Here is a 27,094-nt window from a genome sequence, read left to right as displayed (position 1 = left end):
ATTAAAAAAAATCACCAATGTTTTTAGTACTGCCAAAAGGCATACAGAAAAATGCCTTTTATAGCATTGTTGATGTTCATCTATGAAAGACTTGCCTGTGTTATGTTAAACAGGAAATATTGGAAATGTTGTTATCATTTGACTATACACCAAAACAACCCTCAACTTACCAATTTTCTGTTTGGGCTTGACCGTTTCTGCAGCCTCCAATGGTGCACTCTCACCTTCCGAATTGACAGCCTTAACTCGGAAGTAATATTCATTTCCTACACTGAGATTCTTTGGGTTAAATTGAGTCACGTTGGGTTCCACTGTTCCAGACTGGCTCCACATGCTCCTGCGTGCCTCGCGCACTTCGATTACATACTTTATGATTGATTGACCACCATCCTTGTCAGACGGCTTCCATTTCAGGGAGCAGCTGGTTTCTGTGACGTCAGAGATTACTATGGGGCCTTGTGGGGCAGACGGCACGTCTACAAGGAAATCAGTACATTATAGTTTGTTGACAGTATTTTATTTGAGTAAATCAGGGACTATAGTTTCCGCTTTTAAGTAATTTTTAATTTAAACAAAGTCTCTTCTAATACAAAATCCAGTTAAAGCGAAAAATATCTTCCCTAATAAACCTGTGCGAAATGTACAGGCTAAACTGGGATGACACTTTACACATAATGCATTTAGCCCAGTTTTTCAGAACGTGGCAAATTCACATATTCTTATTTTAAAATAACAACTTTTAACTGTAGACAGGTGAAACAGACTTAAATAATAAAGACTGCATGGACAATTACAACAACCTTTATTATTTTAGTAGCATTTGAATGATATAAATTATACAAAATAAAAAAACAACATCTAATGAGCAATTTTCCAATAAGATTCTTCAACAATATAAAAACAATATAAATTATAATGTCTTATGTACATAAAGGTAGAAATATTATGACTGCCTTAATCATTTCAACATGTCAACAAATACAATAGTAACATTTGCTATTAACATACCATAAGGACTCTTTACAAGGACTGGCTGCTTCATTTCCAGGAATTCGCCAGTGCCCAGTCTATTCACAGCTGCCACTCTGTAGACAACCTCTGAACCAGTCGGCAAGTTCTTCAACACGACTGTCGTACTGTCGCCTGCCGTTTTCTCTGTGGGTACCCAGCGTGTGCGATACTTGTCAGACTTTTCTATGATGTAGCCTGTGATTGGTAAGCCTCCATCTGATGCTGGTGGTTGCCATGACAATTCCATGGTATCCTTGGTAACAGGCTTAGTTTCCAGGGGCTCGTTTGGCCGGCTTGGCACAGCTGTTGAAATGAAATACTCAATTTGTGAGAGAAGAAAACTTTTGCAAAACTTATTTATTTTTCTAGGTTACATGTTGTATGTGTTCAATAACTCTAGTGCTTTTGAAATGAAAAAGTGACTTTTCTTAGGTAATTATACCAATTTAACTTTAACCCATTGATGCCTCGTGGACTCTCCTATCCTCCCAAATTGGATCAATTTATTTCCAAAATTAGGGATGTCTAGTATATTTATTTCTATAAATAAGCCACATCATGCGGCGTCTCATCTAGATCTACCCTGTTTGCCAAGGCCTTTTTTTCTAGAAGCTAGGCATAAATGGGTTAATGCAAAAATACCTTATCAACTTAGTGACATACATTTTTCAGCAATATATTTTGAAATGCATAAGTAATTACTCCTAGTTCATTATACTAATTTTTAAGTTAATGCAAAAAAGATCTTATCAACTGAGTGACATACATTTTCAGCAGTATTGAAATTGTTACTCACATTTTGGTGTCTGGCAGATGATTTCTTCCGAGTCCAAAGGCTTGCTATCGCCAACATCATTGAAAGCAATAATTCTGAAGTGATATGACTGCTCTGTGCGCAGTTCCTTGGCCGTGTGGATTGTTTTCTGGGAGATTGTAATGTCAGTCCAGACCTTCTGGTCTGTTGTCACGGAGACCTTGTATCCACTGATTTTGGATCCGCCGTCATGCTTCGGTGGTTGCCATTCAAACGTCACGCTGGTCGTATCGACTTCCTTGAACTTGACTGGTCCGACTGGTTTGTCAGGTACAGCTAAAGAAAATTAGAGAATGTTGCTCAAATGATGCTGAATAATTAACGCCAACATAAGATTTTTAAAAACAAAGGCTAAGGATGTTGTTTAAACTGATTTGTATTAGCCTTAACAGTTATTCAAAGAGGTGAGATAGAATTGCTGTTCATTTAACATTGCGGTAAACATTGAGACAACTAGATGCTGAACAATTCTGCTATTACAAAAACAGCATGGAGATTTGATTTGTTTACAAAATCAAGCATATAACAATTGCATAATGGCTAGAAACCCCACACTTACTTTTCTGCTTGGAAGGTTTCACAGGTCCAAGCATGTCAGTGAAGGGACCCTTGCCCGCCTCATTTTCAGCACACACTTTGAAATAATACTCCACTCCTTCCTTTAACCCCATGATCTCCAAACTGGTTTCCATGGCAGCAAGTTTCTTTTCCGGTTTCCAAGAGCCATAGGTCTTCTCTCGTTTCTCAACATAGTAGAAAGAAATTGGTGCTCCACCATCATTGGTTGGTGGTTTCCAGTCAAGCGTAACCGATTGGTGGGTTAGCCCCCCTGAATTAAGCTCTCTTGGCACGGAAGGAGGTGTGAAAGGGCTCTGAGGTTTCAAGGTCGTGTCAGACTCCAGAGGCTTAGAGGCTCCAACCGAGTTCACAGCCTTGACCTGTATCAGGTACTCTTGACCTTCAATAAGGTCAGGAATTTGACAGGACAGATTCTGAGCATCGGATCGCACATCTGTAACATGAGTCCAGACTCTCTTCGATTTCTCACGAATGTCAACGATGTAGTGCGTGATTGGCGATCCCCCAGTGCTCTTGCTCTTTTCCCAAGAAGCTGTCGCACAGGTCTTGTTAATGTTGGAGAACAGGATTGGTCCCACAGGCGGGGAAGGCGTGTCTTGCGGTTTGTCAATGCGGACTGGTTCAGGTATGATGGCCATCTCACTCTCATCAATGTCATTCTCAGCTGTCACTGCCAACAAGTAATTCTTCTCCCACTTCAGGTTGGGGACCTCGGTGGCCAGTTTGAACTGGTCGGTGGTCTCAACCTCCTTCCAATCGTCTTTGCCCTCGTGGCTCTTGTAGATGCGATAGTTGCGGATCTTGGAGCCTCCTGTGTTTGCGGGTGGCTTCCACTCAATGTTGGCGCTGGCCTTGTTGACCTGAGTGACCTTGACACCTGCAGGTGGACTTGGGGCAGCTAAAATAAACATCAGCCATGAAATAAATACAAGAAACTTATAAACAAAAGATGCAATTCAATGCAAATTGCCATACTATGAACAAATCAGCATTGACTAAAACATGTATCAATTTGTTTTAACATAAGCAATTTAATGTTCTCTTTAAGAAAAACTTGTAGGACAATCACTGTTTTATGTTTATTAAAACCAATAAATAGTTTTGTTCATGCTACCAGGCCATGTTCCACTGTTGATTGATTCAAAATAAACTCTGACAGTGTATCCTCATGATTAACCCATGTATATGTATTTCACAACATCCATTAGTGCTAAAATACCAATTAAATTTTCAGAGACAATCCATTTTATCATCAATGACTCACTCTTTGGTGTTTCAACTTTGACTGCTTTCTTCATTTCCAGGAACTCAGACTGTCCGGCCACATTTTCGGCACACACCCTGAAGAAATACTCATCTCCATCCTTCAAACCTGCAACCTTGAACGCAAGGTCATCTGGCTGGGTTTTTCCGCATGGTCTATATTTAGATTTCCAGGTTTCTCTCATTTCCATGACATAAGCAGAAATTGGTGAGCCACCATCATTCTTGCTTGGCTGCCATGACAACGTGAGGCTCTCCCCTGTGATGTCAGATGCTTCCAGAGGGGACTCAGGGGCTGAGGGCTTTTCTGCAAAAAATAATCAAAATCCATGAAATAGCATGAAACATAAGTTTTTGCTGATGCTTTTTGACTTAAAAAAAAACTAATAAACCCTTCATAAACAGATCCTGACTTTAACCTTTAGCAACGACCAACATTACAGAATTATTTTCAATGAACAAGAATGAATATGTTTTCACTGGGTTTTATTTCACTGATAGAAACTAAAAGCTTCATTGATGGGGCAGATATTAATTCTTTTAAGCATCCTTATTTTAGTTAACAAATTTAAATTTCAACTGAGCATCTAACATGTACCTTTTGGTTTCTCTGCTTTAACTGGGGCTGCAAGTTCAGCTTTGGGTCCAAGTCCAGCCTCGTTTTCTGCGGCAACAGCAAAGTAATATATGTCTCCTTCTGTAAGACCAGGCACTGTGAAGGTGTCAGCAATCCTAGATGCTTTACCAACCTCCTGCCAGTCCCCAGGGGTCGTGGCCTTGAAGATTCGGTAACCTGTGACCTTTGATCCTCCATCTCTGGTGGGTGGAGTCCAGTGAAGGTCAACAGAGGTCGGTGTGATCTTCTCAACACTGAGAGAAGCTGGTGCAGTTGGCGTGTCTGAAACAAATTATATTTAAATTGTAATTTGTCATCTTAAAGAAAAAAAATTGTACATTTAGAAAATAAATACATAACTAATAAAAAATAATGGAATTATTATGTTGTTGTTTTTCCATGTTATGTAGTATTTGCAACCAAGGTAAATATATTAAATGGTGGGCAATACACAATGTTTTAAATGTTTTATGTTCACAGAATCATGGTTATCTTTGAAATTTGTCAACAAGGAACATGGAACAAGGAACATGGCCTAAATTGATAATAACTGACAAAGACTAGTGATCAATTTTTTTTTCACAAAGAAAGAATCACATCAAGATAGAGTGCTTTAATTAACACATATGCTAAAAATGCACCTAAGTATTAAATACAGTTCTGCATACCAGCTAGTTTCCTGATCTGGACTGTGGTGTCAGTCTCTAGTGGAGCACTGTTGCCTTCCACATTGATGGCCATCACTCTGAAGTTGTAGTCATTGCCTGTGAGTAGGTTTAGGGCCTTGTACTTGGTCATGTCTGCTGGCAGGTCAGCAAGCTGTAATGTGAATCAAATTATGTATGAGAAATCAAAGCGCTGAGAGCATTAGAAGGCTGTTTGATCAGAAAAAACAAGATATTAAAATCCACGGAGATTGTGTGCCAAACAAGGTAAGGATCACACATTGTAAGGATTGACAGAAAAATACTGTATCTGACACAGGAATGAGTAGAAGATACAACAGTTTTACACTAAATACTGAGTGATTGCTATGTCATTTTTTGCAGGACCAATAGATACTTTAATTTATTCCTTTACTCCTTATTTTTTAATCATCTCAGATAGAAAATATATGTCAATGCATTTATTAATATTTTCAATGTTCATGACATCACACCAAAAATTGACTAACCTTTCTCCATGTTGCATCTGTCGGGTGTTTGACCTCTACAAGATAGCCTTTGACCTCTGACCCTCCATCGTAGGCAGGTGGTTGCCATGACAGCATGGCTGAGATCTCAGTAAGGTCAGACACAAGTAGTGGGCCAATTGGTTTGGATGGCACAACTATTGAGAAGTGATATTGTTTTTTTTTAATTTTCACGAGAAACATTCATTTGAATATTATTTATTTTATGTTTTTACCAATTCAAACATAACGCTACAGATAAATGTTTAAAGAAATATGCTAAATAAGTGTGAGGACACTCAGTTTTCCTTTGTGCTTGCGTATCAAAGCAATCTTTATCTCCAACTGAACGTCAAAAGATCCTATCATCATATGCAAACAAAGCTGTTAAGCCTTTAATAAAAGTATGATATAATTATGCACTTAACACACACAAATCTTAACTCCATACGTTACATATAAGATTACCATGTGGTGAAGTCAAGGTCACAGTGTCTGACAACAGCGCATCAGACTGGCCTACTTCATTCTCTGCAAACACTTGGAACACATACTCCTGCTTCTCTTTCAAGTTCGGTACACTGTAAGATGTGATGCCTGCTTTGAGCTTTGTGACCTTGTTCCAGATTGTCCTTGAACTCTCCCTGACCTCCAAGGTGTACTGCTTGATTGGAGCTCCTCCATCACTTTCTGGAGGTTGCCAGGTAACAGTCAGAGATGTGCGCTGGATGTTGGAGAATTCTATTGGGCCTTTGGGTGCAGATGGCTTAACTAAAAAACAAAACAATAGTCATGTATATACAATAATTAAATGTCATGAGTTGTGTTAGTCTTGTCATTTTTGAACACCGACGACTTTAGACTGGGTTATACCTGTTGTATTTCCCCTCTTGATACAACTGATTACTCCTCAAGGCATAAGACAATTCATTTAAGACATTTAAGAAATAAGCAAGTAGAATACCTGGTTTTCGTTTCAGAACAGTTGGTGAAGTGGTCTCAACGGCAGGGCCAAGGCCAACTGAGTTTTCAGCCAGGACAGCAAACTGGTATTTCTTGTCAGGGACAAGGTTGTCTGCTATGAAGTCACTGTCAAAGGCCTTGACCTTGATCAGATCTGACCAATCATTGTCATTCTCCTTCATTCGGATGACAAATGCTTCTATTTTTGCTCCACCATCATGCTTAGGTGGTTTCCAGGTCAAGGTAAGTTTAGTTTCTTTAATGTCCTTGACATTGATGTTTGTGGGGGCATCAGGCACAGCTGTAAACAATTGGAAGAAGAATGTGATAAGGATGTTTATAATTCTGATTAATAGTATTAATGCTCACACAATTTAATAGATCAATATTTAAATCTGCCAGTCTTGTAGTTGGAGAGGGGGAGAGAAAACTGTTTGTGTACAGAAAGATGCATCATTTTCAATATCTTTATGTCATGCGAAAGAGGTACCCTAGAATGTGACTTTGCTAAGCTTTACTAATAAATAACAGTTTCCAACACCACAAATTCTTACATTTTGGTCTGGTTGGTTTAACAGGTCCAGATTCAAGTGGTGTACTTTGACCTTCAGCATTCTCAGCAATGATCCTGAACATATACTCATTGTCTTCCAGAAGCTTGGAAGCTGTGAAAACGGTTTTTCCAGCAGGTACAGTTCCTGACTTGATCCAGGATGTGCGCTTGGTGTCTCGCTGCTCAATGACATAGCCTGTGACCTCTGAGCCTCCATCTTTGATGGGAGGTTTCCAGGTCAAGGTCACTGAATCCTTGGTGATATCAGAGAATTCCACAGGGCCCACAGGGGCATCAGGGACTTCTTTAATGGGAAAACAAATAAAATTTCATCTTAAAGATTTAAATTTTGTGCTTACTTTCGTTAACATATTCAGGGAATATTCAATATGCACAGAATGATTGAAGGGTCTCCTGGTTTATATATAAAGTTTCCAAATCCTTCATATACAATACAGTTTCAACAGCTCAAAAAGAATAAGCTTTAACCCCAAAAGTACAAACATTGTCTTATTTGATGTCATTTTTTGGTCTCTAATCATTCAAACTATCAAATACAAGCTCAAATGTAAAAATACGTACTCATTTGTCAATAACTTGAAGTTGCCACTAAGTTTGTTATCTTGTTACTTTTGTACTAGCAGGCTTACAATCAAATCTGAACGAAACTGAAATGTCCTAAGTGATAGAGCCATTATTATAAAAAAACAAATAAACGTACCAAATTGAGATTTCACGACAACTCCATCAGACACAAGAGCCTCTGAGCGTCCAATCTTGTTCTCAGCAAACACCCTGAAGAAGTACTGCTGTCGTTCCTTGAGGCGCTGTACGCAGTAAGACGTGATGTCGGCGGTGGTAGAGGTGCAGCGACTCCATGTGGACTTAGGGGCTTCGCATATTTCAACATAGTAGCCTGTGTACAAAAGGGATTGAATGAAGATTGTAGTGTTACAAAACACATTTAGACGTAGTAGCCTGTGTACAAAAAGGAATTGAATGAAGATTGTAGTGTATGAAAACACATTTTTACGTAGTAGCCTGAACAAGGGGGTACAGAACATGATGATTTTAGTGTAAGAAAGTTGGGTAATGAATAATTGTAAACAAGTAATTTCATTGATTCAATATTTTATAAAAACAGGACTTATTAAATTAACATATGAGTGTGATGCCTAAAATGTAACATATCATTTAAGTCATATATTCCCTACAAAGTCATGAACACAAATGAATCATATTGTGAAAAAAATAACATGCATGAAATAACAAAATGAAATTACTGATATACAGGGGATTTAAGTCAGTTATACACTTTGATTACAGGATATAACATCATTGAAGACAGAGTCAAATATTTAAGCATGTGCAAATCAGTCCTTATTTCACCATAAAAAATTGATATTTCTCTACAGTTCACTAGGCAAAACAAAACATATCCATAAAAAAACGAACAAACAAAAACACCTGTATTCTATTACCAGCGATCTTTGTTCTACTATGTTATTACCAGTGATCTTTGCTCTTCTATGTTATTACTAGTGATCTTTGCTCTACTATGTTATTACCAGTGCTCTTTACTATACTATGCTATTACCAGTGAATCGCAGTGATCTTTGCTCTACTATGTTATTACCAGTGATCTTTACTCTTCTATGTTATTACCGGTGATCTTTGCTCTACTATGCTATTACCAGTGATCTTTGCTCTACTATGTTATTACCAGTGATCTTTGATCTACTATGTTATTACCAGTGATCTTTGCTCTACTATGTTATTACCAGTGATATTTACTCTTCTATGTTATTACCAGTGATCTTTGCTCTACTATGCTATTATCAATGATCTTTGCTCTACTATGTTATTACCAGTGATCTTTACTCTTCTATGTTATTATCAGTGATTTTTGCTCTACTATGTTATTACCAGTGATATTTACTCTACTATGCTATTACCAGTGATCTTTGCTCTACTATGTTATTACCAGTGATCTTTACTCTACTATGTTGTTACCAGTCATCTTTACTCTACTATGTTATTACCAGTGATCTTTGCTCTACTATGTTATTACCAGTGATCTTTGCTCCTCCATCCTCCAGGCTGGGTTTCCATTCAATCACCACTGAGGTCTTCTTGATGTCTGAAAACACAATGGGTCCCTCGGGTGGCCCAGGCTTGGTTGCCATCTTCTTCATCTCCACTGGATTCACAGTCTCAGCAGCCTCACTCTCCCCAACTTTATTCACCGCAACGACTGCAAAGCTGTATTTTCTGCTGGGTTTCAGATCCTTGGCCTTGTATTCGTCGTCTCCTGATTTCAATTTGGCAATTTCCTGCCATTCTTTGTCGTCCTCCTTCATAAGCACTTTGTATCCGGTGACCTTTGACCCACCATCTTGTTTGGGTTTTCCCCAGTTCAAGGTCACGTTGTCATTTCTGATGTCCTTGACCTTGACATCTGTAGGCTTGTCAGGGGCACCTGTTTAGGTAAGAACAAGTTTACAATCAAACTGAATGTACATATTAAATATTTTAATTTAAATGAACTTCTAGGCAATACAAAAGTGTTTATCATACAAATCATACACGGTTAATTGAGCGTATAACAAAAGCCTCTAATATAGAAACCTTAAGCAGATACACAGGCTTTAAAATGAAACATCAGTTTTATTGTGTTTTTTTATATATATAAAATAATCACAGCATGATGCCTAAACACCTAAGGACTAAACAAATGAGCCACAAACATTAAATTATCTAAATTATTTTAAATGGAGCATAGGTATTTAATAAAGTTCTACGTACCAGCCAGTGTCTCAGCCAGTTTCCTGATCTGGACTGTGGTGTCAGTCTCTAGTGGAGCACTGTTGCCTTCCACATTGATGGCCATCACTCGGAAGTTGTAGTCATTGCCTGTGAGTAGGTTTAGGGCCTTGTACTTGGTCATGTCTGCTGGCAGGTCAGCAAGCTGTAATGTGGACCAAATTATGTAAGAGAAATCAAAGCGCTGAGAGGACATTAAGAGTTGTTTCAGAAAAATGTAGACACTACAATCCATTGCGATTGAGTGCCTTAATCACAGAAAAACGCACATTGAGAGGGTTGAGAGCAAAAGTACTGTATCTTACACAGAAATGAGAAGTAGATACAAACCTTTAACACTCTATAGTCCTTATTTTACATAAATATCTCAGTAGGCAAGCAAATATAGGTCCATACATTTATTGATATTTAGAATATCTACGAGATCACACACAAGAAACAAATTGACTAACCTTTCTCCATGTTGAATCTGTTGGTTGTTTGACCTCTATCAGATAGCCTGTGACCTCTGACCCTCCATCATAGGCAGGTGGTTGCCATGACAGCGTGACTGAGCTCTCAGTAAGGTCAGACACAAGCAGTGGGCCAATGGGTTTGGATGGCACATCTATTGAGAAGTGATATTAATTTTGTTTTATTTTCAGGAGAAACATTAATTTAAATAATATTTATATTTTCAAGCAATTCATACAGATTGATAAAGATATACGTTATAAAGAAATATGTTGTATTAGTATTAGAACACTTAATTATTCAATGTGTTTGCTCATTAAAGAATTGTTTATTTCCAACTGAAAGCCAAAAGATCCTATCATTATATGCAAACAAAGCTGTTAAGCCTTTTAAAAAAGTATGTTAAAATAATATGTATAACACACAAAAATCTTAACTCCATTAGGTACATTAGCTTACCATGTGGTGAAGTCAAGGTCACATTGTCTGACATCAGTGCATCAGACTGGCCTACTTCATTCTCTGCAAACACTTGGAACACATACTCCTGCTTCTCTTTCAAGTTCTGTACGTTGTAAGATGTGATGCCAGCTTTGAGCTTTGTGACCTTGTTAAAGATTGTCCTTGAACTCTCCCTGACCTCCAAGGTGTACTGCTTGATTGGTGCTCCTCCGTCACTTTCTGGAGCTTGCCAGGTAACAGTAAGAGATGTTCGCTGGATGTTGGAGAATTCAATTGGTCCCTTAGGTGCAGATGGTTTAACTGAAAAACAAAACAAAGTTTATGTACATACAATAATTAAATGTAATGAGTTTGTGTTAGTCTTTTCATTTTTGAACCCTGACAACTTTAGACTGGTTTATACCTGTTGTATTTCCCCTCCTGATACAACTTATTACTCCTAAAGGCATAAGACAATTCATTTAACACATTTAAGAAATAAGCAAGTTGAATACCTGGTTTTCGTTTCAGAACAGTTGGTGTAGTGGTCTCAACAGCAGGGCCAAGGCCAACTGAGTTTTCAGCCAGGACAGCAAACTGGTATTTCTTGTCAGGGACAAGGTTGTCTACTATGAAGTCATTGTCAAAAGCCTTGACCTTGATCAGATCTGACCAATCATTGTCATTCTCCTTCATTCGGATGACAAATGCTTCTATTTTTGCACCACCATCGTGCTTAGGTGGTTTCCAGGTCAAGGTCAGCTTGGTTTCTTTAATGTCCTTGACATTGATGTTTGTGGGTGCATCAGGCACAGCTGTAAACAATTGGAAGAAGAATGTGATAAGAATGTATATAATCCTGATAAAAAGTATTCGGGTCACAAAATTTAATATATCAAAATTTAAATCCACCAGTCTTGTAGCTTGATGAGGAAGAGAGGAATGTTTGTGTACAGAAAGATGCATCATTTCAATATTTCTATGTCATGCCAAGGAAATACCCTTGAATTTGACTTTGTTGAGCTTTACTAATAAATAACAGTTTCCAACACCACAAATTCTTACATTTTGGTCTGGATGGTTTAACAGGTCCAGATTCCAGTGGTGAACTTTGACCTTCAGCATTCTCTGCAATGATCCTGAACACATACTCATTGTCTTCAAGAAGCTTGGAAACTGTGAAAATTGTTTTCCCTGCAGGTACAGTTCCTGACTTGATCCAGGATGTGCGCTTGGTGTCTCGCTGCTCAATGACATAGCCTGTGACCTCTGAGCCTCCATCTTTGATGGGAGGTTTCCAGGTCAAGGTCACTGAATCCTTGGTGATATCAGAGAATTCCACAGGGCCCACAGGGGCATCAGGGACTTCTTTAATGGTAAAATAAAATAAGATTTCATCTTTAAGATCTTAATTTTGTTTTTACTTTAGATAAAATATTCAGGGAATATTCAATATGCACAGAATTATTGAAGTGTCTCCTGGGTTATATTATTATAAAGTTTCCAAATCATTCAAATACAATACAGTTTCCACAGCTAAAAAGATAAAGCTTAAATCCTACAAGTACCAACATTGTTATTTTCAATCTCATTATTAGTCGTTAATCATTCAACCAATCAAATAAGAGCTCCTATGTAAAAATGCTCATTTTTCAATGATTTGAATTTGATTATAAGTTTGTAATCTCGTTTCTTTTGACTGACAAGCTAACACGAAATTCAGAACAAAACTGAAATGTCCTTAGTGATAGAGCCAGTATTATCAAATAACAAAAATACAGATATTACAAATAAACGTACCTAATTGAGATTTCACAACAACTCCGTCAGACACCAGGGCCTCTGAGCGTCCAATCTTGTTCTCAGCAAACACCCTGAAGAAGTATTGCTGGCGTTCCTTGAGGCGCTGTACGCAGTAAGACGTGATGTCGGCGGTCGTTGAGGTGCAGCGACTCCATGTGGACTTAGGGGCTTCGCATATTTCAACATAGTAGCCTGCATACAAAAGGGATTGAATTAAATTGTAGTGTTCAAAAACAATTTTTTCTACAGATCACTACACAAGACAAACAAGAGGGCCTGAAAGGTACAAAGTCGCTCTCCTGAGATTACAAGATATTATTGGGACAAATTATCTGACGAAGTTTCATGAAGATTGGACAATAAATGTGGCCTCTAGAGTGTTAACAAGGTTTGACTATAGCCATATAAGGAAAAATGCTCCGCCCCCTGGCAGCCATGTTTTTCAACCAACCGGCATCATTTTTGAACTCATCTAAGATATTATCGGGATGAATCTTCTGACCAAGTTTCATGAAGATCGGACAGTAAATGTGACCTCTAGAGTGTTAACAAGATTTTACTATAGCCATTTATGGAAAAATGCCCTGCATCTTGGCAGCCATGTTTTTCAAGCACACATAACCATTTTCGAACTCATCCAAGATATCATTGAGACCAATCTTCTGACCAAATTTCATGAAGATTGGACAATAAATGTGGCCTCTCGAGTGTTAACAAGGTTTTACTATAGCCATATAAGGAAAAATGCCCCGCCCCATGGCGGCCATGTTTTTCAACTAACCGACATCATTTTCGAACTCGTCCAAGATATTATTGGGATGAATCTTGTAACTAAGTTTTATGAAGATCAGACAATAAATGTGGCCTCTAGAGTGTAAACAAGATTTTACTATAGCCATATTAGGAAAAATGCCCCGCCCCTTGGCAGCCATGCTTTTAAGGCAAACGTAACAATTTTTGAACTTATCCAAGATATCATTGAGACCAATCTTCTGACCAAATTTCATGAAGATTGGACAATAAATGTGGCCTCTAGAGTGTTAACAAGGCAAATGTTAACGGCGCACGACGGACGACTGACGACAGACAAAAGGCGATCACAAAAGCTCACCATGAGCACGTTGTGCTCAGGTGAGCTAAAAATAAGTATAAACCAATAAAATCAAAACCAGTTTTTTATTACCAGTGGTGTTTTCTCTACTATGTTATTACCAGTTATCTTTGCTCTACTATGCTATTACCAGTGATCTTTTGTCTTCTATGTTATTACCAGTTATCTTTGCTCTACTATGCTATTACCGGTGATCTTTGGTCTTCTATGTTATTACAAGTGATCTTTTCTCTACTATGTTATTACCAGTGATATTTGCTCTACTATGTTATTACCAGTGATATTTGCTCTACTATGTTATTACCAGTAATATTTGCTCTACTATGCTATTACCAGTAATCTTTGCTCTACTATGCTATTACCAGTGATCTTTTGTCTTCTATGTTATTACCAGTTATATTTGCTCTACTATGCTATTACCGGTGATCTGTGCTCTTCTATGTTATTACAAGTGATCTTTTCTCTACTATGCTATTACCAGTGATATTTGCTCTTCAATGTTATTAACCGTAATATTTGCTCTACTATGCTATTACCAGTAATCTTTGCTCTTCTAAGTTATAACCAGTGATATTTGCTCTTCTATGTTATTTCCCATGGTATTTGCTCTACTATGCTATTCAGGGCCGTACCCAGGATTTTTTTGTTGGGGGGCCCAACCGGGAAGGGTTTGGGAGGGGTCCCCCCTTCCTATATATATACTTTTTTTAAATTGTCACTTTGTAAGGTGAATTTTAATGCTTATAAAAACGTATTTTGTGATATGAATTAATGGAATATAACAAGTAAATCAGCACATTTCGGAAGTCTTAAACTTTAAACATTGGTGTGACTTCACAACAATATTAAAAGCTTTACATTTCCGAAACTTACGGGTTTAAACTGACGATTATCCACATCAACTCTCGTATTGCTTCCACCATTTTTTTCACAAATCAATAACGTCACAGGTTTTTTTAATCTGATTATTTGGGAAAGACCTTGTCATTTTTGAGGAAAAAAATGCGAAACGCCTAATTTTTGGGTGAAATAATGAAAGTCTTAAATAATCAATTTAACATATTTTACTGTTTTCAAACAAATTCAAGGAAAGAGATAATTTAATTATACAGTATTTTTCTACACTGAAACAGTTTAACTTATACAATGAGACTATTGTTTGTTTCAATTTTCATTTTTTTACCAATGAGCCATTAATAGGTTGATATTACTCAATTCTCGGTACTCAATTATTTTAAATACTGAATTCTGCCAAATTCTTATCTGTTGCTCGGCAAATTTATGAATCTGTTTTTCTTTTAAACAAACATGTTAACTATCTCATCGTAGTCTTTTTCAGTGTTTTCTTCAAAAATGATAAATACTCAGTTTTAATAGTTAATACCTTTGTCAGTGTTTTTGTTCCAATTCTAATTCAGGGCCCTATTCTCAATGCAAAAAGGATATATTGGGACCTAAAAATTCCCAATAAAAGGTTTAAAAAAAACTTTAAGAAGGGAATAATACGTCTAGGGCCTTCTCAAAGAAGAAAAAAAACTTGCGACGGCAATTATCAGACCATAGTCTACGAACTCCTGTAGCAGTTGCTTTCATTCTCTGCACGTATCAAAATACATGTTAAATCAACCGTCGATAGATGAAGCATTCATGATCACAATGGGGGACTGATCTGGGATGCGTGTACAAGGCGATAAGAAAACATTGCCTAGAGGCTTATCTTGATTGGCCAGCGTTAATCCCCTTGTTTATCAGGGACAATAAAACATAGTTGCTCTTTTGTTTTGAGGGAAAGTATACTGTGGGCCCTTGCACGAGAGAAAAAAATGCAGTGGGCCTATTATTAAAAAAAATCATAGTTCGACAGCCAGCTGGGGGGGCCCGGGCCCATGACCTGGGTACGGGCCTGCTATTACCAGTGATCTTTGCTCTACTATGCTATTACCAGTGATCTTAGCTCCTCCATCCTCCAGGCTGGGTTTCCATTCAATCACCACTGAGGTCTTCTTGATGTCTGAGAACACAATGGGTCCCTCAGGTGGCCCAGGCTTGGTTGCCATCTTCTTCATCTCTACTGGATTCACAGTCTCAGCAGCCTCACTCTCCCCAACTTTATTCTCCGCAACAACTGCAAAGCTGTATTTTCTGCCCGGTTTCAGATCCTTGGCCTTGTATTCGTCGTCTACTGATTTCAATTTGGCAATTTCCTGCCATTCTTTGTCGTCCTCCTTCATAAGCACTTTGTATCCGGTGACCTTTGACCCGCCATCTTGTTTGGGTTTTCCCCAGTTCAAGGTCACGTTGTCACTTCTGATGTCCTTGACCTTGAAATCTGTAGGCTTGTCAGGGGCACCTGTTTAGGTAAGAACAAGTTTACAATCAAACTGAATGTACATATTAAATATTTTAATTTAAATGAACTTCTAGGCAATACAAAAGTGTTTATCATACAAATCATACACAGTTAATTGAGCATATAACAAAAGCCTCTAATATAGAAACCTAAAGCAGATACACAGGTTTTGAAATAAAACATCAGTTTTATTGTTGTTTTTTTTGTAAAAAAAATAATCAAAGCATGATGCCTAAACACCTAAGGACTAAACAAATAAGCCACAAACATTAAATTATCTAAATTATTTTAAATGGTTCATAGGCATTTAATAAAGTTCTGCGTACCAGCCAGTGTCTCAGCCAGTTTCCTGATCTGGACTGTGGTGTCAGTCTCCAGTGGAGCACTGTTGCCTTCCACATTGATGGCCATCACTCGGAAGTTGTAGTCATTGCCTGTGAGTAGGTTTAGGGCCTTGTACTTGGTCATGTCTGCTGGCAGGTCAGAAAGCTGTAATGTGGATCAAATTATGTAAGAGAAATCAAAGTGCTGAGAGGATATAATTTGTTTCAGAAAAATGTAGACACTACAATCCATTGCGATTGAGTGCCCAATCACAGAAAAACACACATTGAGAGGGTTGAGAGCAAAATTACTGTATCTTACACAGAAATGTGAAGTAGATTCAAACGTTTTACACTCTATAGTCCTTATTTTATATAAATATCTCAGTAGTCAAGCAAATATATGTCCATACATTTATTGATATTTAGAATATATATATGAGATCACACACAAGAAACAAATTGACAAACCTTTCTCCATGTTGCATCTGTTGGGTGTTTGACCTCTATCAGATAGCCTGTGACCTCTGACCCTCCATCATAGGCAGGTGGTTGCCATGACAGCATGACTGAGGTCTCAGTAAGGTTAGACACAAGCAGAGGGCCAATGGGTTTGGATGGCACATCTATTGGGAAGTGATATTGATTTTGTTTTATTTTCAGGAGATACATTAATTTAAATATTATTTATATTTTCAACCAATTCATACATATTGATAAAGATACATGTTAAAAAGGAATATGTTGCATAAGTATTAGGACACTTAATTATCCTTTTTGTTTGCTCATCAGAGAATTGTTTATTTCCAACTGAAAGCCAGAAGATCCTATCATCATATGTAAAACATAGTTGTTAAGCCTTTTTAAAGTATGTTAAAATAATGTGTATAACACACAAAAAACTTAACTCAATAAGGTACATTAGCTTACCATGTGGCGAGGTCAAGGTCACAGTGTCTGACAACAGTGCATCAGACTGGCCTACTTCATTCTCAGCAAACACTTGGAACACATACTCCTGCTTCTCTTTCAAGTTCTGTACATTGTACGATGTGATGCCGGCTTTGAGCTTTGTGACCTTGTTCCAGATTGTCCTTGTACTCTCCCTGACCTCCAAGGTGTACTGCTTGATTGGAGCTCCTCCGTCACTTTCTGGAGGTTGCCAGGTAACAGTAAGAGATGTGCGCTGGATGTTGGAGAATTCAATTGGTCCCTTAGGTGCAGATGGCTTAACTGAAAAACAAAACAAATTTTATGTACATACAATAATTAAACGTTATGAGTTTGTGTTAGTATATCATTTTTGAACGCCAACGACTTTAAACTGGTTTATACCTGTTGTATTTCCCCTCCTGATACAACTGATTACTCCTCAAGGCATAAGACAAATCATTTAAGACATTTAAGAAATAAGCAAGTTGAATACCTGGTTTTCGTTTCAGAACAGTTGGTGTAGTAGTCTCAACAGCAGGGCCAAGGCCAACTGAGTTTTCAGCCAGGACAGCAAACTGGTATTTCTTGTCAGGGACAAGGTTGTCTACTATGAAGTCATTGTCAAAAGCCTTGACCTTGATCAGATCTGACCAATCATTGTCATTCTCCTTCATTCGGATGACAAATGCTTCTACTTTTGCTCCACCATCGTGCTTAGGTGGTTTCCAGGTCAAGGTCAGCTTGGTTTCTTTAATGTCCTTGACATTGATGTTTGTGGGGGAATCAGGCACAGCTGTAAACAGTTGGAAGAAGAATGTGATAAGGGTGTATATAATTCTGATTAATAGTATTAATGCTCACAACATTTGATAGATCAATATTTAAATCCACTAATCTTGTATCTGGATGGGGGAGTGAGGACTGTTTGTGTATAGAAAGATGCATCATTTTCAATATCTCTATGTCACTGTTTGTGTACAGAAAGATGCATCATTTTCAATATCTTTATGTCATGCGAAAGAGGTACCCTAGAATGTGACTTTGCTAAGCTTTACTAATAAATAACAGTTTTCAACACCACAAATTCTTACATTTTGGTCTGGTTGGTTTTACAAGTCCGGATTCCAGTGGTGAACTTTGACCTTCAGCATTCTCTGCAATGATCCTGAACACATACTCATTGTCTTCCAGAAGCTTGGAAGCTGTGAAAATGTTTTTTCCAGCAGGTATATTTCCTGACTTGATCCAGGATGTGCGTTTGGTGTCTCGCTGCTCAATGACATAACCTGTGACCTCTGAGCCTCCATCTTTGCTGGGAGGTTTCCAGGTCAAGGTTACTGAATCCTTGGTGATATCAGAGAATTCCACAGGGCCCACTGGGACATCAGGGACTTCTTTAATGGGAAAACAAAATCAGTGAATATTCTTAAGATTGCAAACCTTTTCTTTTTTAAGTTAAAATATACAGAGAACAAAAAATGTGCAAACAAGGATTAAATTATTCTTTGTTATAGAGAAAAGTTCCCAGTCCTTTATAAGCAATATGGTTTCCGCAGCTAAAAAAGAAGAAGCATTAACCTCATAAGTACAAACTATGTCTTATTCGATCTCATTATTTGTCTTTAATCATTCTACCAATGAATTAAAATCTCAAATGTAAAAATGCATTCTTATTTGTCAATAACTTGAAGTTGCCACTCAGTTTGTTATCTTGTTACTTGTTTTTTTACAGGCTTACAATCAATTCTGAACAAAACTGAAATATCCTAAGTGATAGAGCCAGTATTATCAAAACAAAAATACAGATATTACAAATAAACGTACCAATTTGAGATTTCACAACAACTCCGTCAGACACAAGGGCTTCTGAGCGTCCAATCTTGTTCTCAGCAAACACCCTGAAGAAGTATTGCTGGCGTTCCTTGAGGCGCTGTACGCAGTAAGACGTGATGTCAGCGGTCGTAGAGGTGCAGCGACTCCATGTGGACTTGGGGGATTCGCATATTTCAACGTAGTAGCCTGCGTACAAAAGCGATTTAATGAAGATTGTAGTGTTAGAAAACACATTTGTCTACTTCTCATTACACAAAACATAAAATAAGTATAACAAAAATAAAAAATAAAAACCAGTATTTCATTACCAGTGGTGTTTTCTCTACTATGTTATTACCAGTGATCTTTTCTCTACTATGTTATTACCAGTGATCTTTGCTCTACCATGTCATTACCAGTGATCTTTGCTCTTCCATGTTATTACCAGTGATCTTTGATCTACTATGTTATTTCCAGTGATCTTTGCTCTACTATGTTATTCCCAGTGATCTCTGCTCTACTATGTTATTACCAGTGATCTTAGCTCTACTATGTTATTCCCAGTTATCTTTTCTCTACTGTGTTATTACCAGTGATCTTTGCTCTACTGTGTTATTACCAGTGATCTTTGCTCCTCCATCTTCCAGGCTGGGTTTCCATTCAATCACCACTGAGGTCTTCTTGATGTCTGAGAACACAATGGGTCCCTCGGGTGGCCCAGGCTTGGTTGCCATCTTCTTCATCTCCACTGGATTCACAGTCTCAGCAGCCTCACTCTCCCCAACTTTATTCTCCGCAACGACTGCAAAGCTGTATTTTCTGCCCGGTTTCAGATCCTTGGCCTTGTATTCGTCGTCTACTGATTTCAATTTGGCAATTTCCTGCCATTCTTTGTCGTCCTCCTTCATAAGCACTTTGTATCCGGTGACCTTTGACCCGCCATCTTGTTTGGGTTTTCCCCAGTTCAAGGTCACAGTGTCGTTTCTGATGTCCTTGACCTTGACATCTGTTGGCTTGTCAGGGGCACCTGTTTATATAACAACAATATTGCAATTAAACTGGATCTATAGCTCTATTATTCTCATTAAAGCTAACTACACACATATAATACAGATTATCATACACAATCCTATGCTGTTAATTGAATGCAATACAATAGCATCTGATATAGGAATGTTAAGCAGAAACAAAGGTTTAGTACTAACCATCAACATGGAAATTCAGATTAATTTGAGAGATTCATTATCAACATTCTTTGCATAAAATCATATTTCAAAATATAATAGCTATTTTAGTTGCTAAGTGAAAGCAATTATGCCAGCACAACCTCACCTAATAGCTTCTGTGGTTTAACAAGGGTATTTGTCTCCAAGGCCGCGCTCTGACCGATCTTATTCAAGGCTGTGACCTTGAACATATACTCCGTGTCGTCAAGCAGCTTGTTCTGTGTCCAGGAAGTGGTTACTGCATCCACTGATCCAGCCTTCTGCCATGTCGGTGTGCGGATGTCACGGTATTCAACGTTGTAGCCGGTAACGGGGGAGCCTCCATCGTTGCTAGGGGGTCTCCAGGTCAAGGTCACAGAGTCAGACTTCAGGTTTGAAATGTCGATGGGTCCTACTGGTTTTTCTGGTACTTCTGTAGAGTAGAACCAATAGAATAAATGACACACACACTTAGACACCAACATTATAATACAAACATGAAGTCATAGTTGACAATTTGCAAATATTACGGATCATTTGATTTTAAATCCTTCGCCAAACAAACAAAACAAAGAGAAAGGCAGAGCAAACTTATTTTTACGACTTATCAATTGTTAAGATTACAATAGAACATGATTTTTAAGTAAAATGAAGAGCAACAATTACATACAAACAACTTAACCCTTTCCAAATCAGAAGCAATTTAAAATGACTATTTGCAACCATCATAAAACCAGAGCTGCCTGCATGTAACTCGCAGTCTGCTGAGCTTTTATGCTGTTAGCTGCTTATAAGTATCTTAGGGTTTTAAATAAAGCCTTAAAACCTGAATCTATTAAGAAAGGTCTACAATTTAATTTGACTTCAAAGCGACTACAAACAGATCATGAGTTTCTTAACGGTAAAGGATTAGTGATGACTTATAAGATTGTTTCTACACTCACTGCTAGTGCTCTTGGGCGCAGTGACAGGTTCCAACATTTCAAGTGGCTTGCTGGTTCCATCTTTATTCTCAGCAGACACTCTGAACAGGTAGCTGGTTCCCTCTACGAGGTCCTTGACCTGATACGTTTCAGAGTCTGCTGGGATTTTCACAACCTTGCCCCAGAACTGTTTGATTCCCTCTCTCTTCTCTATGAAATACCCAGTGAGTGGGGAACCACCGTCGTGTTCAGGTGGTTGCCATGACAGTGTCAATTGAGTTCCACTGATGTTAGATGCAGTTAATGGGCCAATAGGAGCGCTAGGAGGTCCTGTAAGAGAGAATATTGAAATATTCAATAAGGTTATCATTGTAAATATATTTCAATGGCTTAAAACTATTAATTTTTCTAGCTAAAAGTGTTTTTAACCACATGAAACACCATTTTTCTTATCAACACCCACAGTAAGAACTCAGAATTGTGTATTACTTTATGAATATAATACTGATTGTCCACGACATGAGATAATTTACAAGAACTCCCTCAAAGACACCAAGTACTGACACTTATTTCTAGCAATTATAATGACTCAAAGATGTCTCAATACACCAAAGTCTTCCGATGCAATATATCTTAATTACAACAAAACAGAATGTGTTTTAAGAACCACCTCAAGGGAGGAAAATGCCCTACTACATTACAATTAAACTCTTCATTTAAACGTAGATCAACCAAAGTGTATAACTATTTGCAAAATAATTTTGTCATTTAAAGGAAGGTTATCAGCAGAAAGGAGGAAAAATCACACACATGTTTGTACCACAACCCACCGAACACTTAGAGGAGCAGGTGACAGTTGTCTCCCCTGCCTTGTTTCTCACCACTAGCATAAAACAGTAACCACAACTCACAACTGAACAAATAAGCACACCTCTCAACCCTTAACAATTATTATGACACATCATTGTTTGACTGCCAATGACACAACATTTTTCACCTGTAACATGCCCTTCACATGACTATTCAAATGCTTCCGCTCGATCACACAATCAATTAAAAAAAGGTAGCTTTGACGTAATGGACATGCTGTCTGCATAGTGGTCAGGAAACCAAAGGGATTTAATCCAACTGGAAGAGTGTTCTAAAATTCTCTACATAGGAAACATACTCAAGACAGCTAAATAAGATTTAGACAACCAATGCAATGGAGTAAAAATAAATAAGCCTCCCTCTAAAAATAACAGGGCTTCACCCATATGTGTTAAGTGTCGTCACAGATTGGCACAGCGGGTAATCTGGGATGACAATTTCTGCCTTAAGATTTTTGTTTGAAAGTGAATTCCTTTAAACATAAAATACCATAAAAGCAGAAAGTGTCCTCCCTTATTGGCCTGTGTGACCAGCACAGGCCTAACCGGGGACAATATTCATGAATGTAAATTAAGCCCCGTTTTCCCAGAGTTCTGCAAAAATAGGTTAAAACTTAAATTATCAGGCTAACTGACCTGCTGGGAACTGCGGCTTAACAGATTTCTCAGTCTCAGCTGCAGGTCCGATTCCGGCCGCATTTTCGGCTGCGACTGAGAAATAGAACTTCTTTTCTGGCAGGTCTTTAACCTTGTACACCAGCTCAGCTGGCTTCAGAGTGGCTATCTTCACCCATTGGTCGGATTTCACGTCAAGTTGGCTGACTATGAAAGCGGTTCTCTTCGAGCCTCCATCGTTGGCCGGTGCCTTCCATTCCAGAGTGACTGAGTCCTTGTCCACCTTGACTACTGCAAGATCTTGGGGTGCACTGGGCACGGCTGGAATGACAGGCATATGAGTGTATTTTAGTTTAAACCTATGTATTTTAGCTCGATTGCATCGAAAGCCTAAGGCTTATTTGAAACGCTCTCGAGTCAGTTTCCTGGGGCTACAACCAGTACTTGGTGTCTAAGGTGGAGATCTAAAGTACGCTCTCATAGTGGGGATTGAACCCGTAACCGCCCTGTCGCTAGGCAGACACCATATCTACTATGCTAGGGTGACCTTATATTAGTTTATTTTAAGACATAATTAGTACATATATAATGCAAGCCATTATTTTGTTCAAAGAGTTCACTTTACTAACATATTTCTAGAACAATATTAATAAAGTATGGTATAATGTGCAAGTATCACTTAATTTTTTTAACACATGCCTTAACAAAAATAAATCCATAAACATATGGATACATCCTACTTTTTCACATAAATAGATCCTTTTTAAACACTGCTTTCTTCGAAAATAAGGACAAACTGATTTCTTTGCTTGGTTTGAACTTACTGATTTCCTTGCTTGGTTTGATTGGTGCTTCACTCTCCAATGGTTTGCTGGTTCCCTCATCATTGACAGCAGACACACGGAACAAGTACTTGTTGTCTTCTATCAAGTCTTTCACCGTGAACTCTGTCACTGGGCCAACAGTTGTTCCAGCCTTGATCCACGAGGTTTTATTGGTTGGCAGGTATTCAATGAGGTAGTGCTTGATTGGTGATCCGCCATCTGTTGCAGGTGGTTGCCATGAGAGATCCACAGAATTCTGGGTAATGTTCTCAACCAATAGAGGCCCTTCAGGTTTACCTGGCACAGCTGTGAACAAATCATAAAATATATTTAGTACTAACAACTTATACTAGGAATTTAATTCTAAACATGTTTTGATGTCTTATGAAAAATTTGATTATAATAGAGAATTAAAGTACATGATTCAAAAAGAAGAATGTATTTTTAAAATTAACCCTTTCCTCCATAAGAAACAAAATGGCTTTTGCAATCAGCATTAAACCAGAACAGCCTGCAAGTAACTCACAGTCTGTTCAGGTTTTATGCTGTTTGCTGCTCATCAGTACCTAAGGGTTGGAAATGAAGCCTTTAAAACTTGAATTTAGTAAGAAAGGTCTTTAATTAATTTTAACATTCTAAGGGACTATCCAAGTGAAAAAGGGTTCAGTTGCTGAGTTAAATTACCCCATATGCTCCATGTGCAAGCCTTGTCAATAGATATTTATTGACCAATTTAAACAAGTATAGTCTTAGTCTAAAAGTAGGTCAAGGTCATGTTCAAAATGAAATCAGTGTGAGCTGAGAATAGAATTAAGAATATGGGCCATGCTCTGTGAATAGGAGTTAAATGTATGTGCCTAAAGTTTTGTACAAGATTATCCGGTGCAGTCTGCACAGGCTAATCAGGGACAACACTTTCCGCTTTTATGATTTTTTCATTTCAAGAAAGTCTCTTCATAGCAATAATTAAGTTTAAGCGGTAAGTGTCGTCCCTGATTTGCAAGTACAGGCTAATCTGGGAGGTCACTTTTTGCACATCCATTAAACCCCCTTTTCACAGAGAGCAGCTAATATTTTCTCCCAGTCCTACCAAATGGACTCTTGGTGACCACGACATCCTTGGTCTCAGTAGGCTTGCTGGCCCCTTTCTTGTTCTCAGCAATCACGCGGAACATGTACTCCCCTCCCTCCAGGAGCTTGTCGACTGTGAATTCAGTCGCATCCTTTGGTGCTTTGCCAGCCGAGGTCCATGTTGGACGCTTCATGTCCCTCTTCTCTATCACATAGCCTGTGATAGGTGACCCCCCATCACTCGTCGGTGGAGTCCATTGGAGTTTGACTGATGTTTTCTGGATGTCCAAGATTTCTACGGATTCTGGTTTTTCTGGTTCAGCTATTAACAGCAATATCAAGATTTTATTTCGTTGATCTAATTTTTTTCTTAAGACTGTTCATATACATGTACTTGTTTATAGTATTTATCAATTTTGTAGTAACAGTCCATAGATTCTCTTATTGCTACTTAATGTTGATTGTTATATTAAATGACCATACAATCCAGTTTTAAAATTAAGTTCAAGACTAAAGCAAACAACAACTGACTTGAAAAAAATGCAGTTGGACATTAAAAAAAAAGGAATTGCTGTCTATTTCAACCAGATAGACACAAACCTATAGGTTTCACTGGCTTGAACAGCTCAGATGTCAAAGGTTCTCCAAAGCCGACATCATTCTCTGCCGAAACTCTGAAGTAATAGTCCTGTCCTGGTTCAAGATTCTTAGCAGTGTATTGTGTCATCAGTTTGTTCACAGCATCTAGGTCTTTCCATGCTTTACCGTCATTGGAGACCTCTATTTTGTAGCCCTTGATTGGGGCGCCGCCATCTTTCTTGGGTGCATTCCAGGTCAGGGTCACACTGTCCTTTGTTGGTTTGGTCAAGGTGAGTTGCCCTGATGGTTTGCTTGGAACTTCTGTAACCACGGAAACATTTAAAAAAAATCAGATTTGAATCCTAGCAAACAATCAAATAACTGGATGATGTTAACTTCTACAAACACAATTTAGTTTATATTGTTACCAATAAAGAATAAAACTTAAAGAACGTACAAACAGTGGTGTGTCATCTAATAAATACATTTATGTATAAAAAAGCAAATTTTGTTAATTGCAAAATTTCACAATTCTAATGTTTATGAACATGATGTTATTTGTGTGTGTTTGCGGGTGTTTTGTACTCAAGTCTCACCAGCTGGGGCCTTTGGTTTGACCTCCAGTTCAGTCGAAAGTGGCTTTCCTTGACCTTCCCCGTTAATGGCCGACACTCGGAACAAATATGGCTGATCCTCAACCAGCTTTGGCACTACGTGAGTCAATGTGCTGGCATCAACTTCCGCCACTGCAGTCCAGGCCATCTTTTTAGTGTCACATTTCTCCACGATGTACTTCGTGACAGGGGTTCCGCCGTCATACTTGGGTGGTTGCCATGACAACCTGACACTATCCGCCGTGATGTCAGACACCTCAAGAGGACCAACAGGTGCCCCTGGGACATCTGCGGTCAACAACACATGTTCTGTTATATTCATTTAATTGTATTAGTATATTTTAGAATATGCCTTCTGTTGTAGTGTTGATGCAAAAACAAATTGAGGTTTGGCTTTGATATTATAGATTCTCCTATAGAAATGCTAAATAGTCTAAATAGTTTCTTAATCAAACCTAAATAGCCTGCGTAAGTGAATCATAAGCCATTATCTTTGCACAGTTACCATGGTCACTAGCATCAATTATTAAACTGTTGGGATGTGCCACTTAAATAAAACTGTGTTAAGTATTCTAAATATAAAAAAAGTTCCCATGGTAACATGCTTATTTGATTTTGCTCAGTTTTATGAGAATTTATTCCATTCTCTTATATTATTTTAACAAATGTAAACACGCATGTATATGTTTAGTAATTAAAACAAGACTTTATGCATTTGTTGTTCTTAATGAAACACTAAATGCCAATGTATTTAATTATATGTGATTGCATATACATTTTACAGCCATAGCTTCGGATAATTTCATATGATGACATAAAAGAATTCCACATTAAGCTTAAGTGGACAACTCACCAGTGTCGTGCAGTATGTCTCATGCACATCCCAAATGCAGCAAGAAGTTCCATGTTTTTCAGTGTTGTCGTGCAGGCTCATTCATCATTCAGTCATGCAGAGTCAGTGTTCAACTTAGTTTCAGTGTTAATACAGGATGCACACAATGGGAATTTATTCATGGCAATTGTTTTGCTTTTTGTTAATTTAACTTTGGGTTGAACACACACTTGGGAATGGAGTCAGAGGCATGCAATGAAGATAAATACTTAACATAATCTGAAAAGTGAATGATTTCTTCCCTAATTTTGGGTCATTTTGCATTCCTGAAAATGGCCATTGTTTGTATAATGATCAGTTAGTGCTTATAACATTATGTAACCTCCTACTTGTTAAACATTTATTCTAGCTGTTCATTTACATGGCCTAGATTTGACATACAATAAGATCAGTGACAAGAGTTATCAATTCTAACAATTAACCCTTTACCACTTAGATACGTACTTTCAGCATTTGTAGTCCTTTAAAAAGTTGTACTTTATT

The 27,094-nt window shown here is 38.0% G+C and overlaps 1 protein-coding gene across 1 annotated transcript in view; it reads right to left on the bottom strand.

Moving 5' to 3' along the window:
- The window catches only part of LOC127847357 (titin-like), a 148,043-nt gene that overhangs the window by 29,107 nt on the left and 91,842 nt on the right, over nt 1-27,094 (bottom strand). The window contains exons 69-102 of the mRNA XM_052379214.1: nt 25,702-26,007; nt 25,127-25,426; nt 24,546-24,848; nt 23,456-23,761; nt 22,653-22,952; nt 21,169-21,477; nt 20,352-20,657; nt 19,639-20,046; nt 19,032-19,226; nt 18,299-18,601; nt 17,701-18,000; nt 17,205-17,507; nt 16,746-16,900; nt 16,278-16,440; nt 15,544-15,951; nt 12,488-12,682; nt 11,753-12,055; nt 11,203-11,502; nt 10,706-11,008; nt 10,246-10,400; nt 9,776-9,938; nt 9,042-9,449; nt 7,692-7,886; nt 6,972-7,274; nt 6,419-6,718; nt 5,923-6,225; nt 5,458-5,612; nt 4,952-5,102; nt 4,266-4,565; nt 3,669-3,974; nt 2,385-3,302; nt 1,808-2,101; nt 1,009-1,314; nt 171-476 (exon numbers count right to left, since the gene is read on the bottom strand). Of these exons, the coding sequence (XP_052235174.1) occupies nt 171-476; nt 1,009-1,314; nt 1,808-2,101; nt 2,385-3,302; nt 3,669-3,974; nt 4,266-4,565; nt 4,952-5,102; nt 5,458-5,612; nt 5,923-6,225; nt 6,419-6,718; nt 6,972-7,274; nt 7,692-7,886; nt 9,042-9,449; nt 9,776-9,938; nt 10,246-10,400; nt 10,706-11,008; nt 11,203-11,502; nt 11,753-12,055; nt 12,488-12,682; nt 15,544-15,951; nt 16,278-16,440; nt 16,746-16,900; nt 17,205-17,507; nt 17,701-18,000; nt 18,299-18,601; nt 19,032-19,226; nt 19,639-20,046; nt 20,352-20,657; nt 21,169-21,477; nt 22,653-22,952; nt 23,456-23,761; nt 24,546-24,848; nt 25,127-25,426; nt 25,702-26,007 (10,029 nt within the window). The remainder of the gene's footprint in view (nt 1-170; nt 477-1,008; nt 1,315-1,807; nt 2,102-2,384; nt 3,303-3,668; nt 3,975-4,265; nt 4,566-4,951; nt 5,103-5,457; nt 5,613-5,922; nt 6,226-6,418; nt 6,719-6,971; nt 7,275-7,691; nt 7,887-9,041; nt 9,450-9,775; nt 9,939-10,245; nt 10,401-10,705; nt 11,009-11,202; nt 11,503-11,752; nt 12,056-12,487; nt 12,683-15,543; nt 15,952-16,277; nt 16,441-16,745; nt 16,901-17,204; nt 17,508-17,700; nt 18,001-18,298; nt 18,602-19,031; nt 19,227-19,638; nt 20,047-20,351; nt 20,658-21,168; nt 21,478-22,652; nt 22,953-23,455; nt 23,762-24,545; nt 24,849-25,126; nt 25,427-25,701; nt 26,008-27,094) is intronic.

Source organism: Dreissena polymorpha, chromosome 10 (genome assembly GCF_020536995.1).
Source record: "Dreissena polymorpha isolate Duluth1 chromosome 10, UMN_Dpol_1.0, whole genome shotgun sequence".
Taxonomy (NCBI): domain Eukaryota; kingdom Metazoa; phylum Mollusca; class Bivalvia; order Myida; family Dreissenidae; genus Dreissena; species Dreissena polymorpha.
Note: the sequence above shows the minus strand (reverse complement) of the source record. Positions and strands in the feature narration are given on the sequence as shown.